Source organism: Ailuropoda melanoleuca, chromosome 6 (assembly GCF_002007445.2).
Source record: "Ailuropoda melanoleuca isolate Jingjing chromosome 6, ASM200744v2, whole genome shotgun sequence".
In the NCBI taxonomy this organism is placed as follows: Eukaryota; Metazoa; Chordata; class Mammalia; order Carnivora; family Ursidae; genus Ailuropoda; species Ailuropoda melanoleuca.
The window spans coordinates 113,725,751-113,740,501 of record NC_048223.1 but is presented as its reverse complement, the minus strand read 5'-3'; the positions used below and the strand labels follow the sequence as shown (position 1 = coordinate 113,740,501).

At 57.2% G+C, this 14,751-nt stretch overlaps 1 protein-coding gene across 8 annotated transcripts in view; it reads left to right on the top strand.

Moving 5' to 3' along the window:
- Positions 1-14,751, top strand: part of AFAP1L2 (actin filament associated protein 1 like 2) — a 106,005-nt gene that overhangs the window by 84,887 nt on the left and 6,367 nt on the right. For 7 of the 8 annotated variants that reach the window (XM_034663307.1, XM_034663309.1, XM_034663310.1 and 4 more), the window contains 7 exons: positions 3,507-3,712; positions 4,866-5,045; positions 7,497-7,586; positions 8,882-8,966; positions 9,960-10,064; positions 12,043-12,254; positions 14,102-14,247. In XM_034663307.1, the coding sequence (XP_034519198.1) occupies positions 3,507-3,712; positions 4,866-5,045; positions 7,497-7,586; positions 8,882-8,966; positions 9,960-10,064; positions 12,043-12,254; positions 14,102-14,247 (1,024 nt within the window). Of the gene's footprint in view, positions 1-765; positions 850-3,506; positions 3,713-4,865; positions 5,046-7,496; positions 7,587-8,881; positions 8,967-9,959; positions 10,065-12,042; positions 12,255-14,101; positions 14,248-14,751 lie in introns of all 8 variants that reach the window. The other variant, XM_034663312.1, reaches the window with a different exon arrangement.

The window sequence follows — 14,751 nt, the reverse complement described above, 5'->3', positions numbered from 1 at the left end:
AGGGCTTCACCCGTGTTACCAGCTGGCCTGCCCTTAGTTCCTGCTTGTCGCCCCCGCGGCTGTTCTAGCAGTGAGACGGGCAGGTCATGGCAGGAGGAATGGCCTTCGGCCACCAGCGATTTGTAGACTTTCCACAAGAGACCAGTTGCCTGGGTGCCTGTCCTGCTTTCTCAGCACTGGCCCCGCACTGCTCCGACGGGTCAGGCCCCTCTCTCCGAGTGAAAGTTTAGTCCGCGTCCTGATGGCCGGTTGCAGGTGGGAGGGTCGGTCCTACTTGCGCCAGAGGCCAGCTACTCGCCCATGATGTCTGGTGCTGGGGTTACGGCAGCTCCTGGAACCAATAACCCCCTTTCAGTGCAAGTGACATGATACGAATCTCTTTCTCACGAGCAGGTCCGTGTGGGTGTTACTGGTCAGTAGGGAGTTTAGGCTCCTGTCAGTGTGGGCCTGGCCACTCTCAAGGCCACAGAAGCCTCTGTGCTGTTTCGAAGTGCCAGCCTGCAGTGGCTTTGACCCACATTCGTTTGGCGACAAGTAGTTACGTGGTCCTCTCCGGAGGGGAGGGGGCTGGGAAAAGATGTCCTTGATCGGGCTGGGGCCTGTCCTGAGAAGCCCACTCCAGTGGGAAGTCCTAGCTGACAGTGGACAGGCAGCCATGTGGCCACATCTGGGTCCTCTGTGTCTCTCTCTGTGCTTGGGTCTGTCCCTCTCTTCATCTCTTCTCTCTCCATCTCGCCTTTCTCTGTGCTTCTGGATCTCACACAGGTCATTCTGGCGGATTTTCCCCCACTGCAGTCCCCAGATGGGTGCAGGTGCCTGAAGGAGTCATTTACGCCACGATCACCTTGGGTACTGTCTGTCCCCAGAGCTGGAACGCCGTGACCCCATGCCTGCTGCCTGGCTGTCAGAGATAGGATGCATGCCCCGCGGGTGGCCTCTGCCCCCTTCCCAGCCTTGTGCATGGGTCCTGCATGTGCACATGGTGTATCACCCTCCCAGAAGGAGAGACTTCCTCTGCCTTCCAGACCCCTGCCAGTGGCATCCGAATGCATGGGGGAAGGACCAGGGCGCTGCATGGTGGCTCTGCCCTCCGTTCCGTTCCCAGACCTCCAGCAGCACACGGTGGGGGGCGGTCCACCCAGGGATGCATACCGAAAGGGAACAGAATTACCTGAGCCTCCTGCCTTTCACTCCTGTTCACCCTGTGACCCTTGGAAGCCACGTATCTGTTTTAAGACTGTCTTACATTCGTGGCCCTGCTATGGTCACTTAGAGATAAATAATAAAATCCCCCAAGCTACTCCAGGTAGTTTGAGGTTCTGTGCTTTGCTGTGTCTTCTCAGCTTCCCCTTAGCCCCTTGAAAGTGGATGGGCTGGTGTTAGAATTCTCCACGGAACTCCTGGGCCAACCCCAGAAGCACAGACAGTGGGGGGATTTGGCCAAGTTTTTTCTGCTAAACTCTGTGGCCTCCCTCTTAATTTTTCTGACTGAAGGAGGCATCCCATGACATTGCATCGTTCCTCTTATTTCCCTTATTGTATAGAATACACCATACTGACAGGACTTTCGTCGTCGTTTTTGGATAAAATCCCCCTGCTCCCACCACCAGATCAGATCAGCTCTCTTGAGGTCATCCTGTTACCCCTCGGCACCCGTCCATCCGCACGGAGAACTTTAATTATGCCTCCTCACTTAGCATCATATTTTTTGAGTTGCCAATTAGTGTTCAGAGTTCCCAGTGGTCATGGTTGCATGGCCTGTCCGACGTGGGGGCATCACACGTTCTCCGCTCTCCATCCGCTGACTGTAAATGGCACTGCAATGAGTATCTTGACGAATGTAACCTCCCCTCTCCCTTCTCTGGTTTCCTAGGAACAACTCCCAGGACTGGGGCAATTGGGTCAAAGGGTATGGGCGTTTTTATGACTCTCGCAGCAACAGGCTGCCAGATTGCTTTCTGAGAGGCTCGTGTGCATTTACGGTATTCCCGGCAGCAGGAGAGTTTGGGTCTCCCACTGGCTGCGCCGCTCTTTCCCAGCTTTGCGTATTTCACAGGTGTGAGGGTAGGAGCTGCGCAGCTTTTTTGTTAAGCTGTGGAGGGGAACAGAGCCCACACTGCTGTTAAAGCTGATGTTAACATATTGAAAGTGTTGTTAGAAAGAGTAAAACACATTTTCATTGGCCCTGTAACTAGAATAACCATGGCCGTGGCCTCATTCTGGTTTTCTGTATTCTAAGACAAATGTGGTTCTGTTTTCCTAGTGCAGAGAGTAGAAGGGGCACCTGCAGAAGGGAAGGCTAAGGGCCGTGGGCTGACTTCTCCAAAGGGGATCGGAGGGGAGGATCGAGGAGGTGTGCTCACCCTGACTCAAGGGGATGGAACGAGTCTGTAGAATTTACAGGGAAGTAGATGGTGGCCCGACTTTCTGTTAGAGCTCCCCAGTTATGGAAGGAAGTATCCAGTGATCAGAAGGTAGTGAGCTCCCCATCCAGAGGGAATTCAAGCAGAGGCTGGAGCAGCAGCAGCAAGGTTCCCACAGACAGGATTCCTGTGTTGAGCCAGGGGTTGACCAGGGGATCCTGAGGTTCTCTTTTCTCCATGTCCTGCTTTTCCCGGTTTTACTGATTTACTCTTTTCTTCACCTAGTTTTGGTTGGCCTTGAATAGCAGAATGGGGTCTGGAGAACAGAGCACCTCTCACGGGGTGCAGCGGGGGATTGGGAGGGAACAGAAACAGGCACACAAGCGTGCCTAGAATTGAACACGGTTTGTGCTCGGTGAGCTCGGGGCTTGTCTCCAACGGAACAAAGTGTGAGGCTGGCTGGCTGCCAGAAGTGGAGGCCGGGTCAGAGGTGGAAACCACAGGAAGGGCTGTCTGTGCTGGGAGGTGTGTGGTGGCAAGGGAGAGTGAGTGGAGTCTGGGGAGGCTGGCAGGGGGTCGGGAAAAGGGCTGTGACCAAGGGGGCCGGCAGCCTTCCCTACAGAGCCGCTTCCTGCTGTGGCTTATCTCACCCTAAGAAACTGCACCCCCTTCCCCCGCTGTCGGGGGCTTACCACGTGCCCAGCTCGGGCTCCAACAGTGGCCCTTTCCTCTGACCCCTTCGATTGCCCGGGTGCCAGGCTCCCCCCCCGCTAAATCCCTCAAGTGAGGAGACAAAGGCCCCCAGGGGGGACTGGCCTTGTTAAGTGTGGACGGTCGCCTGTGGGCAGTGTCTTGTCAGAGGGTTCTGTGCAGCCTGGGATGACAGATGTGAGCAGGAAAAGGGAGAGACTCAGTTTTGTTGTGTCTGTGGCCAGAAGCAGCATCCAGGAAGCTTCCCTGAGGGGGTTTGGGGGCCGGGCCTGCCCAGGTCTGTGGCTGGTGCCTGTCAGGCTGGTTCAGGGGCCCGGAGAGGCAGGGGGGTTGTGGCCTAGAGGCCCCCCGACTGCCCCTGCCTCCTGCCCTCCCTCCTGGATGAAGGTCCCTTGCCCGGTGGGGCCCTGACTGCGTGGGTCTTCCTTGCAGAGGACGGAGAGGCGGTGAGCAGCTCCTACGAGTCCTATGATGAAGAGGAAAACAGCAAGGGCAAGTCGGCCCCCTACCAGTGGCCCTCGCCTGAGGCCAGCATCGAGCTGATGCGCGATGCCCGCATCTGTGCCTTCCTCTGGCGCAAGAAGTGGCTGGGGCAGTGGGCCAAGCAGCTCTGCGTCATCAAGGACACCCGGCTCCTGGTCAGTTGGGCTCCTGTGGTGTTCCCATCTTCTGTCTCTGGGGGGAGTCGGAGAGAGGGACCCTGCCTCACACCCGGTGGTTGGAGCCTTTTCTCTCTGGAGGCTTTCTCCCCTCCCTAACCTGAAATCGTAGGCAGAGCGTCCTGTGCATGGATGAACGTGCTTAGAAAGTCTCATGGTTTAATAGGTGTCTGCAGGGGCCTGGGATTACCACCCGCTGCCCGCAGTCCCTTTGCATAGACGCAGTTTCCAGGGATCTCATCCCCCAGTCTGAGGGCTCATTTTTCTTCATGTCCGGACCCCTGGCCGTTTGGGGCGGAGCCCGCTGCCGGGTCAGGACTCCCCAGCCCCCGTTCTGGCCACCGCATTCACCTGTTACAATGTTAGAATCAGAGGCATTGTCTCCAAAGTCACGATATTTTGAATCACTGATTATAAGACAAAACCTGTAAAGGAATCAGAAGATATTATTCTGACCACAGCCCTGTTTCCTGTTATTCTCAATTACAAATCAGTTTTATGTCTAATTTGAAGTTCCTTGGAATCATTATGAGCACGCTTTCTTCCCGGTCACATCATGCTCTGCTCTGCGCAGATACTCTTCCTGGGAATCCTGTTCCACAGCCCTGTGAGGGCCCCCTTTAGACCCGTGACAAACAGGGGCGAGTTTTTTTGTCTGGGAGGGGAAGCAAGTCCCTTTCTTTTTTGCTACAAATCATCTTCGTAACTAAGCAGCTAGTGAGCGGGATCTTCGTTCCCTGCAGCCCTACCCGAGGGCGGTAAGCGAGAAACGCAGACAGGCCGGGCAGTGGGAGGAGTGAGTCCAGCCCGGAGGTCTGAGAGTTGGCTGCAGGGGATGACTTCGGGAGCTCACCGAGGCCTGCAGGGACTTTAGAGCAGCCTGGACAAGCAGGGTGGGGGACATCCCTGGGTAAGGCTGCAAGAAGGAGGCATGAGTGCGAGGGGGCAATCCCCCTGTGCCCACAGGGTGGGACGGGTAGATGGCCATGTGCAAGGGGGCAATCAGCGTGGTCACTCTGATGCCGAGGACAAGAGCTGCTGCTGTCCGAGGCCACGGTTCTGCCCCTGTCTGCGGACCTGGGCCGGGCCTGGCGTCCCCGGCGGAGGGGCACAGCGTGTCTCTTCCCTCTAGTGCTACAAATCCTCCAAGGACCACAGCCCGCAGCTGGACGTGAGCCTGTTGGGCAGCAGCGTCATCCACAAGGAGAAGCAGGTGCGGAAGAAGGAGCATAAGCTGAAGATCACACCGCTGAACGCCGACGTCATCGTGCTGGGTCTGCAGAGCAGGGACCAAGCGGAGCAGTGGCTCAGGGTGAGGGCGGCGCCGGGCTGCCGGGGACACACGCCTGCTCCCCTGCGGGGCTCCCGGGGGCTCCTCAGTTCTGGCTCCCTGGCTTTTCCTGCAAGGGATGACTGTTGTCAAGGGTCAAGGGTCTCCAGTCCTTCACATTCTCAGGGCTACCGTGTTCTAAGCGGTAGTGGTCCGTCCTAACAAAAGGGTCACAGCACCCTGCTGTGCCTGGACTCAGGTTCTGGTTGAGACTCGTTTGCCCTTTGGTTGCTGGAGAGGCATCGCCAGCCTCCTTATTAACGAAGATTAGACGGCGGAGTCACTTGTAAAGCCCTTACCACGGGCGCTGACCACCCCGGGGGGGAGGTGCACGGTGTTACTATCGCCATTTCACAGGGGTGCGATTAGAGCTCAGAGGGAAGAGGTGACCGATTAGGGTCATCTGGCAAGGGAGTGGCAGCATCGGGTTTCAAACCCGCGACTGTCGGACCACAGTCCTGCGTGTCCTACCATCACACATGCAGATGGTCAGGTCTGCCCGCAGGTAATGGTCCAGCCCCAGTGATGACGAAGCCTGGTGTGCCCCGTGTTAAAGATAAGCTGGACCATTCCAGAAGGCATAAGGTTTGCGCCAAGAAGGGGCCCCTGGTTGCAGAAGGATCTCCAAAGCCAGCAGGACCCTGGTGAGGCCAGACAGAGCCAGAGTGGTCCCTTCCTACCTTGCTGCCCCCTCCTCCATCACGGCCCCGGATCTGCCCTCTATCCCTATCCACCTGTGTGCACACACACAAGTACTTGCGTGCACCCACATGTACGCACTTGCAGATAGACACACAAACACCTGCAGGCACGTGGACACACATGCACAAATGCACACACACACACACACACACACACACACACACCTCCTGCTCCCAGGGCTGTTCCTCTGACTGCTCAGACCCACCTGTCCTTCCTCTGGCTCCCGGCCTCCCTCTCCCACTCACATGCCCTCATTCTCAGACCCCTGCTGCTGGTTTCAGAGCCAAGAACACTTTCAGGAGGCACAGCCTGTCTGTTGTTCTGCACAGAGGCCCTCTTCCTCCCTGGTCAGATGAGCACCGGGGCGGGCCTGGCTCGAGGGTCTCACTCCAAGAAGCGGTGCACTCTTGCGGTTTGCTAGCACTGTGAGCCTGTGTGATGGGCTCTTGACCGGCTACACGCATCTCTTGTCAAACCTGCCTCCCTTCCCTGGCCTCCGGGTCCCAGCTCTGCATGATCCTGTGCCCACATGGTGGGACGGGTAGATGGCCATGGGTGGGAGATGCTGCGTATGGGACAAGGGCCCCAGAAAAGGAGAGCGCAGGCAGGACCCTCCCAGAGAAGCCCTCAAGCCTGGATTCTAGGTGTCATGTGCTTCCCCCAGATCAGGCTCCAGCTCGTGAGGATGGTCCCTTCACACACGAGTCCCCACAGCCACCTCGGTGCAGGTGTGGCCCAGTCCTTCAGATGTGGTGACCACAGCATAGGCCCGGGGTCACACAGCTAGAGGGCCGACTTCGGTGCCGTCTTCCCACAGCATCGTGTTGGGTGTTTGGTTCACCATGTGGACCCAGTCCCGACCTGGAGTCCGTCTAAGAAGTCTGCCTTATGTTTCCCCATCCCCGTAGCCATTCTTCCTTTGGTTCTTTGGCTTTTCTGCTTTTGACCTTGTTTCCATAAACTGCTCTAAGCAGAGACTGAAAAAGGAGGGTCTTTGAAAGTACTCTTGCTCACTCCAAAGGGCTCCAGATGGGCTGTGTGTGTGTGTGTGTGTGCGTGTGTGTGCGTGGCTGCCCAGGGTTGTTACCCTCTGGGAATCCCCTGGGGTTCCCGGCTCCGAGCCGCAGCCCCGCCTAGCGTGGCCAGAGCTACTCTGACCTGTGGGCCCCCAGCCCAGGCCCCCGGGTGCCAGTGAAAAGGTTCCTTCTGGCAGAGGCTGGAGTGGACTGCGACGGGCAAGTCTGGAGAGCCAGTGCTGGACCCAGGCAGTTGGCAGGCCTGCTTCCTGAGCAGCGGGAAGCTCTCTCCAGCAAGCTCCACAGCCCCCGAAAAGCTAGGGGGGGGGACCTTGGCAAATGTATCCCTTCATCATACCCACAACTGAACAGCCATCCCTTGGCCAGGATGAGGGCAAGGAGGGCTTGGCAGCATTGAGGGCTAGCAGCTTTGGCCATCTTCAGGCTTTGCTGTAAAGCACCCCCCACCCCACCCCCAGCAGAACAAGTGGGGTTCTGCAGGAGAGGGGGCCGATGGAACGAGCCTCCCCCACTGCAGCCTGCCCAGCCCCAGGCCAGGTGCAGGGGGCAGAGGGAGAGTCGCTGTTCCTTGGAAAGCGTGCACCGCATCTCTCTCCCCTCCACCCACTTCCCCGGACTGCGAGGGGCGTTCGCTTGGTCTGGCTGTGAGTCCGGGCCTGAAGGGCCTGCACGGATGGCTTCTGTCTCCCTTCAGGTCATCCAGGAGGTGAGCGGCCTGCCTTCAGAAGGAGCGTCCGAGGGAAGTCAGTACACCCCAGATGCCCAGCGCCTGAACTGTCAGAAAGTAAGCCTCTCTCCTGCCCAGAAGAGTTCAATTCTGTCTTCTCTGTAAAAATTAAAAGCATGAGGCTGAGATTCCTGCTTTTGCCACTTCAACCCAAGGAGTAAGAAACACACAATGCTCGGTTAAGGCCAGGAGCTTCAGGTTGGCAGAAAAACTGGTGACGTTGATATTGTCTTGCTTGGGTGCAGGAAGCTTTATTGGAACCAAGATCAGCGTGCCCTTCGTTGTTAAGCAGTGAAATTCGTAGTATGAGGCCCTTCTTTGCATTTACTCCTGGTAAAGCTTTGGGGCTGGGAGAACTGTCCCCATGTTGATTCCAACCAGAGGGCTCTGTTGCTCATTTGCATGGAGCCGTGGGGCCAGGTGCTAGGGGAAGGGAGGGCTGTCACCTATGGCTTCACATCCCAGGTCCCCAAGGATCTGTAAATAGGCGCCCTGAAGCCTGGGAGTGCATAGAGCAAAGCATCGCTGTGTCTTCCCTCGGCTCCCAGCCCTGGCAGGGAAGAAGGCAGAGGGTACCCAGATGTCTCAAGTAGGGAGCAGGTGCTCTGTTCTTCTCGAAGGCACAGGTCATCCCTCATGGAGTTCCCTGGCCAGGTATAGCCGTCCTTGAGCCCCCGCCTAAGCCCAGTCCTGTTGGTTGGGAGTCCCTCTGTGTGTTTCCCAGAGATCTGGACAAAGTCGTTCTCTGAGAGAAGCTTGGTTGGAATATTCTGAGTGCTCACATTCTAACAGCAGCCACCACGCCCTTCTAGAAACTCACAAGCCCCCTAACAGCCCTGGGGATACAGATGGGGATATTGTCCCTATTTAAACACATGCACAGCAGGGCCCAGAGAGGCTTATAAGCCAAGCTCCTGGTCTGGGTGGAGGGTGCTCCTGCCAGGGCTCAAATCATGGTCTGACCCTGTGTAGACAAGCTGGCCCTTCTCTGAAGCCTGATGTGACCCGATGGTCAGCTTTAGCTGGGGTGCAAACTCTAAGGCCACCCCTGGGGCCGGCTACAGGGCCGATCTTACCCCAGGGGGAGTAGGCATCTTGAGAACTTGTGAACTTGGATGTGTGGTGGCCCAAAGAAGAGGGTCGTCTCCGGGATGGGCTAGGGAAACGGAAGGTGAAGGCAGGTCCCCCAGAGAGCCCGAGGGAAGCCTGGCCAATGTGCCATCGGCGACCCACACGCCGCGGTGATCCCTAGCATACATCCGAAAGCTCTCTCTTAGTTTCCCTTACATTGTGATTCCCCGAGGTAACCATTCCCAGACAAGATCACCCACTTGTCTCCCTCTTTTCCACAGCTAGATATAACGGAGAAGTACCTGTCAGCCCCGGAATATGGAAGCTCCATAGATGGCCACCTTGAGGTCCCAGAGGCCAAAGATGGTACCAAGGCCTGTGGCCGTCAGCCTCGGCTTGGGAGGGGGATGGTGTCCCATGCTGTGAGACATGGCTGCCTGGCTCAACCCTAACGGGTTTTAACAGCTGCTTGCAACATGCCTCCAACTTATAAACTGCTTGGAAATAATACCGTGATAAAACCCAAGAGGAAGGGAGAGATGAGCAAATGGAGGTCAAGTTTTATGAGTTGCTGGGGGTAGAAGTCCTGCATCTCTTCTGGTTTGCTGACCCTAGACCCCGTCTCTTTGAGCCGATACAGGCTGTGAAGATTCTCAAGTGCTGGCATAGCCTGTGAGAGGAGTTGGTGGGGGCGCCTGGGTGGCTCAGTCAGTTGAGCATCTGACTCTTGATTTCGGCGCAGACTATGATCTCAGGATCGTGGGATCGAGCCCCGCGCTGGGGTCCATAGTCAGTGGGAAGTCTGCTTCAGATTCTCCCTCTCCCTCTGCCCTTCCTGCCTGCGCTGTCTCTCTCTCTCTCAAATAATAAATCTTTTAAAAATATAGAAATTATCTTTAAAAAAAGTGATTTGGGGGGCGCCTGGGTGGCACAGCGGTTAAGCGTCTGCCTTCGGCTCAGGGCGTGATCCCGGCGTTATGGGATCCGAGCCCCACGTCAGGCTCCTCTGCTATGAGCCTGCTTCTTCCTCTCCCACTCCCCCTGCTTGTGTTCCCTCTCTCGCTGGCTGTCTCTATCTCTGTCAAATAAATAAATAAAATCTTTAAAAAAAAAAAAAAAAAAAAAGTGATTTGGTGTCCCCCCTCTTGAGTATGTCATTCTAGGGATACCTGACTCTGGACCGTGGCTACGGGTTCAGGGAGCAGACGTGTGTGCGTGCATGCACGCATGCGTCCACGTGTGCGTGCACACACAGGGAGGGGCAGAGGCAGCGGGAACGGGTGTGCTATTCCTGCTTTTCATCGCGGCCTTTCGGCGGGCTGAGTGCAATGCTGACAGCTTTTTCTCTCATCTGGACAGTCAAGAAGAAATCTTCTCCTGGCCTCAAACTGAGCAACCTAATGAACCTGGGCAGGAAGAAATCAACGTCGCTGGAGCCTCCGGATAGATCCCTCGAGACATCCAGTAAGAACCACCTGTGGGCCGCAGGCTCAGCCACTGGCTGGGAGCCTGGTTCCGGGAAGGCGGCTTGGTGCCGACAGAGGTTTTGGGTCTCGCTTTAAGCATCGCTGGGGATGGCAGCCCTGCACCTCCGTTCCTGTCCGCCCTCACTGTGGGTAGTTCCGTGCGTGCCCGCGGCTTCCGTCTTGCTGGGTGCTGGATCCTTTGTGCAAGTGACCGGTCATGGGCTGCGTCCTCCCAGGGGTCTTTCAGCAGTTAGGTTCCTTTGATGAGTCTTGAAGGAGCATGGCAAGCCGAGCTTGGGGAAGGGGCCAGGCAGAGGGAGAACACAGTCCTGGGAGCTCACAGCCGGAGCACGATGGTGGCTTCATACCGCAAAGCCGCACGCTGTGTGGCTGTAAGGACTCGGGGGCGGAAAGAACATTTTCCGCTCCGAGGTCAGGGGGAAGGGGGCTTTCTGGGCCTGAGCCCGGAAGGTGGGGCAGGAGCTGAAGGGGCTGCGGTGGCACCCCGGGCAGGAGTAGGACTCAAAGATGGGGACAGTGAGATGGACTAAAGGGACGACAGAAGCCCACGTTGCTGGTACAGAGGGTGTGTCTGGCTGCTGCTGGCTCACAGAGGTCCTCTCTACTCCCCTCAAAATATCCGGGGGGAGCCTTGGTCTGGGCTCCCAACCTGGGACTTGCTCTAGCTCTTCCCGGGGCCCGAAGGCTGCTACTGTCCACCTCCAGGCCTTTTCCTCTTCCTCGTGGAGCCCATGTCCCAGCCTTGGGCTCCTTTCCCTGTCCCAGTCCGGTTCCGGTTTTTGAGGCTGGCAGGGTGGGAGGGTGGCATGGGAAGCCAGCAGACGCGGCCTCCCTTGGGAGCCCCTTGCTTCTCTGGCCAGGAGACCTGAGTCGTGACCAGCTGTGCCAGCCCTGCCTGCAGGCTCGGGGGGCACGGTGTCTGGCACAGAAAGCTGGTCTCAGGGAGTCGCTGGGAGATGTGGCTGGATTATTGCTGGGAGTCCTCCAGCAGAGAAGTATGCTCCTGTCCCCTGGGGCCAGAGAACATAGCTGCTCTCCTTCCCCAGACTCGGCATCTGCGCTCCCTGCTTTCTTGACCCAGAGTTCTCTTCGGTCCAGAGAACTGTGATGGGGAAGTGGGCCACTTGCCTGGATGAGCCAGAATTCCTAGGTCTTGGGCTTGAATGCTTCTACTGTGCTGCTGTTCATGTGGCTCTGAGAAACTCCTGATCCCCGCTGTATGCCCAGCACTGGGTGGGTGGGAACGTGGCCGTGCACTGTGACCTGTCACATGGCTTCGTACCCTGGGCCCTGGAGGTGAAGGTGGCAAGTTCCTGCTCGAGCAGCTCAGTGTCCGCTGGGGGAGACTGACATGGAAGAAGGTCTCACGGTTCTGGGATCCAGGGGTTCCGAAGGAAGGCAGAGCAGAGCATGCAGGACCCCAGGAGGGTCAAGCAAGGCCAGCTGCATTTGGGAGGATGAGAGGGAGTCGGCCAAGGGGAGGAGGGCTTTGCAGGCTGAGGCTGAGTGATCCGGTGATGGAAAGGCTGTTGGGGACACTGAGGAAGCTAAGGCTGTAGAGGCCAGGGATCTGAGTGCACCTGCAACAGGGTGACCCAGCTGGGGACCTTCCTGCACGCGGCCTGGGTGACCAGGGACGGGGAGGAGGGCTGCTGCCAGCAGGGGCATGAGGCTGGAGAGCCATGTCCTGCACGCATACCCAGCCAGCCTGCTCTAGCCAATGACACAACTCCCTCCCCTCGGGCCAGACCTAGTCCGAAACCATGCAGCCCCCTTTTCAAGGGTCTGGCTGCGTGCACAGAGGCAGGGAAAAGAATGTGCTGAGATTCCCAGCCTCCTTGGGGTGAGAAAGCTCCTTGGGCAAAGCATGACAGGTCTGGGAACGGAGATTTGGGGGAGATTCTAGGAAGCCCGGAGGTGGTGGCAGCCGTGGACGCCCTTGTCCCCTCCTGCAGGTTACCTGAACGTGCTGGTGAACAGCCAGTGGAAGTCACGCTGGTGCTCCGTCAGGGACAGTCACCTGCACTTCTACCAGGACCGGAACCGGAGCAAGGTGGCCCAGCAGCCGCTCAGCCTGGTGGGCTGTGAGGTGGTCCCGGACCCGAGCCCTGACCACCTGTACTCCTTCCGCATCCTCCACCGCGGCGAGGAGCTGGCCAAGCTCGAGGTACTGCCGGCCTGCGGGGGGGGGGGGGGGGGGGGGGGGGGGGGGGGGGGGGAAGGGAAATTTCGGGTGAAGAAATAAGCCCNCTACAGTCGGAGAGGCCGTGTAGCCCTGCGTTTTTGTTTGTTTGTTTTACTCCCTTGCATTTTACTTCTTTGCATTTTTAAAAAAATTTCCATTCCCTTTCTGACCTCAGAGCGGTTGTGTTATAGGAAAGGGACAATGAGCTACTTCCCGCACTGAGGGCAGGAGTATTTATAACTCCCGGAGCTGCTTGAAAATCCTTCTGGGGATTCACAGTGGGTCTGATTTGGTCTGTGTATCACCAGATGGGGCCCCGTATGCGGAGACCACGATTGTTAGGGCTTATCTGGGGGAACAATGAGGTCTGTGATACAATGTTTCTCCCACTCCCCACCCTGTTTGATGTGATGTTACATTTACAAAAATAAGAGATGACCTAATGCCTTGCATTGAGCAGGGGCAGGCCTGAGCCAGGGTTCTTGACACGCAGGGAAGCACCCTCCCTGGCTCACCCCTGTTCACCTGGTCCTTTCCCTGGGGGTCGTCCTCCAAATTGTGCTCCAATACTGCCCTCTGGTGGCTCAAAGCTCCACATACCAGTTGCTTCCCGGAGGGGAACCCGGGGACAAGCTTGTGTTCTGATGCCAGATACCTGCTCAGTAATGTTGAACAAGACAGATACGCTCCCTGTCACGGCATCTGGATTCTGGCGTGAGAGTGAGATGTTATTCAATGAATTACCCAGTGGATGACGTAGTTACACTTGCTGGGAAGCCATGGGGTGGGTGCTGTGAACTGTGGAAAAGCCCCACAGGCTGGGGGTGTGCGCGATGAGGCTGCAAGGGAAGAAGGGTTGATCCTCAGAGCAAGGGGGGACCCTGGAGGGTTGCAGGGGATAGTGGCATGCTCTGTTTGGGATTGCAAGATGCTTCCTCCAGCTGCTGGGCAGGGGAAGGGCTGGAAAGGCCATAAGAAGGGCCACACTGAGACCAGTAAGGAAGCTGTCACACTTGAGCAGAGCAGAGAGGGTGGTGGCTGGAGCTAAGGATGCCCACGCAAAGCTGGATGGAAGCGCCTGCTGGAGAAGGAATGGGAGACGACAAGCAGCTCCATGTCCAGCTCTGCTCACAGCTGCCTCTCTGATGAAGAGTAGTAGTAGACGGGTCACGCCGGCAAGGCAGCTGTCTCTCCTCCTGAAAGTAAACCTGGAGTCTTTATAGAATGCCCCGTGTTTTCTCATTAAAAAGGCAAGAAACAGTGTTGGCATTTTAATAGATGCCCAATGTGTTTGATTAGACCGCGTTGTCCCCTGGAAGAAAACAGGCTCCGGCGTCACTGGGATTTACTTCATTATTTATCAGACCCAGTTGACTTGGGGTCACGTATTTAAGATACTCTTTATTGCAGGACTGTACTGAAACTAAACAAAAATAAATTTGAATTTTGCTATTTCTTAGGGATCTAGTGTTGTATATACAGATAGGGTGATAGGCGGCCATGGGATAGTTTATAAAATAGAGGCATCAACCTAAAAGGCATGCTGTCCAGGCTCATTAGCCTTCTAGAAATACATGTCCATGAATCACATTTGGTACTTGGGACAGGTGTCTGCAGCATCACTGAGGGGGCATCGAGGTATCCCCGGTGGCAGGAAGTGTTATCTGGGGGCACAGGGATGAGCTAAGCTAGTGACAGTGAGGGCACGTGGGCCCCGCCTCTCTCCGAGGCCTGAGCATCAGGGCGGGGGTGCTGCTGGCCTGGCCGGGAGCACGGGGCACCAGACGGCACCCTCCAGCTTTGCTCATGTCCCTCTCTGCCTCCTCCAGGCCAAGTCTTCTGAGGAAATGGGCCACTGGCTAGGCCTCCTGCTCTCTGAGTCGGGCTCCAAGACAGACCCGGAAGAATTCACCTATGACTACGTGGATGCTGACAGGGTGTCCTGTATCGTGAGTGCGGCCAAAACCTCTCTGCTGTGAGTGTTCAGGGGCTTCACGGCATCGCACCCTCCCATTCCAGCCACTCGTCAAGACATGGGCCCAGGCTGGCCTCTGTGGCCTGTTCCATCCTGCAGGGCAGCAGCTGAGAACCCAGGGTCAGCCCAGTTCTACCCAGCAGTGGGAAGCCCGGGCCCGGGAGGAGCCAGGAGCTGAGCCAGGCCTGGGGCCGGGGTTGGGTGGGTGAACGGCACCCTCGGCCTGGGGGGACGCTCTGCAACTCCTCACGGCAGAGTTGGTGCCTTTCCCGACCATCCGCCTTCCTTACTGCCGATGTCCCGCGAGTCCTAGCGCACTCCGGAATAAGCAGGGTCCGGACTTCTGCTTTCCAGGCAAGCAGACTGGGCTCGGGGAGAAGCACTCCTGGGTGGTTGGGGGGGGCTCTCGTGGAAGCTGGCCGAGCCGCTGCAGTGGGATCCATTTTTCTGTGTGCAAAAAAGGGGAAGTGCCTGGTCTGGGCTGCCCAAGTGCATCGTGATGAT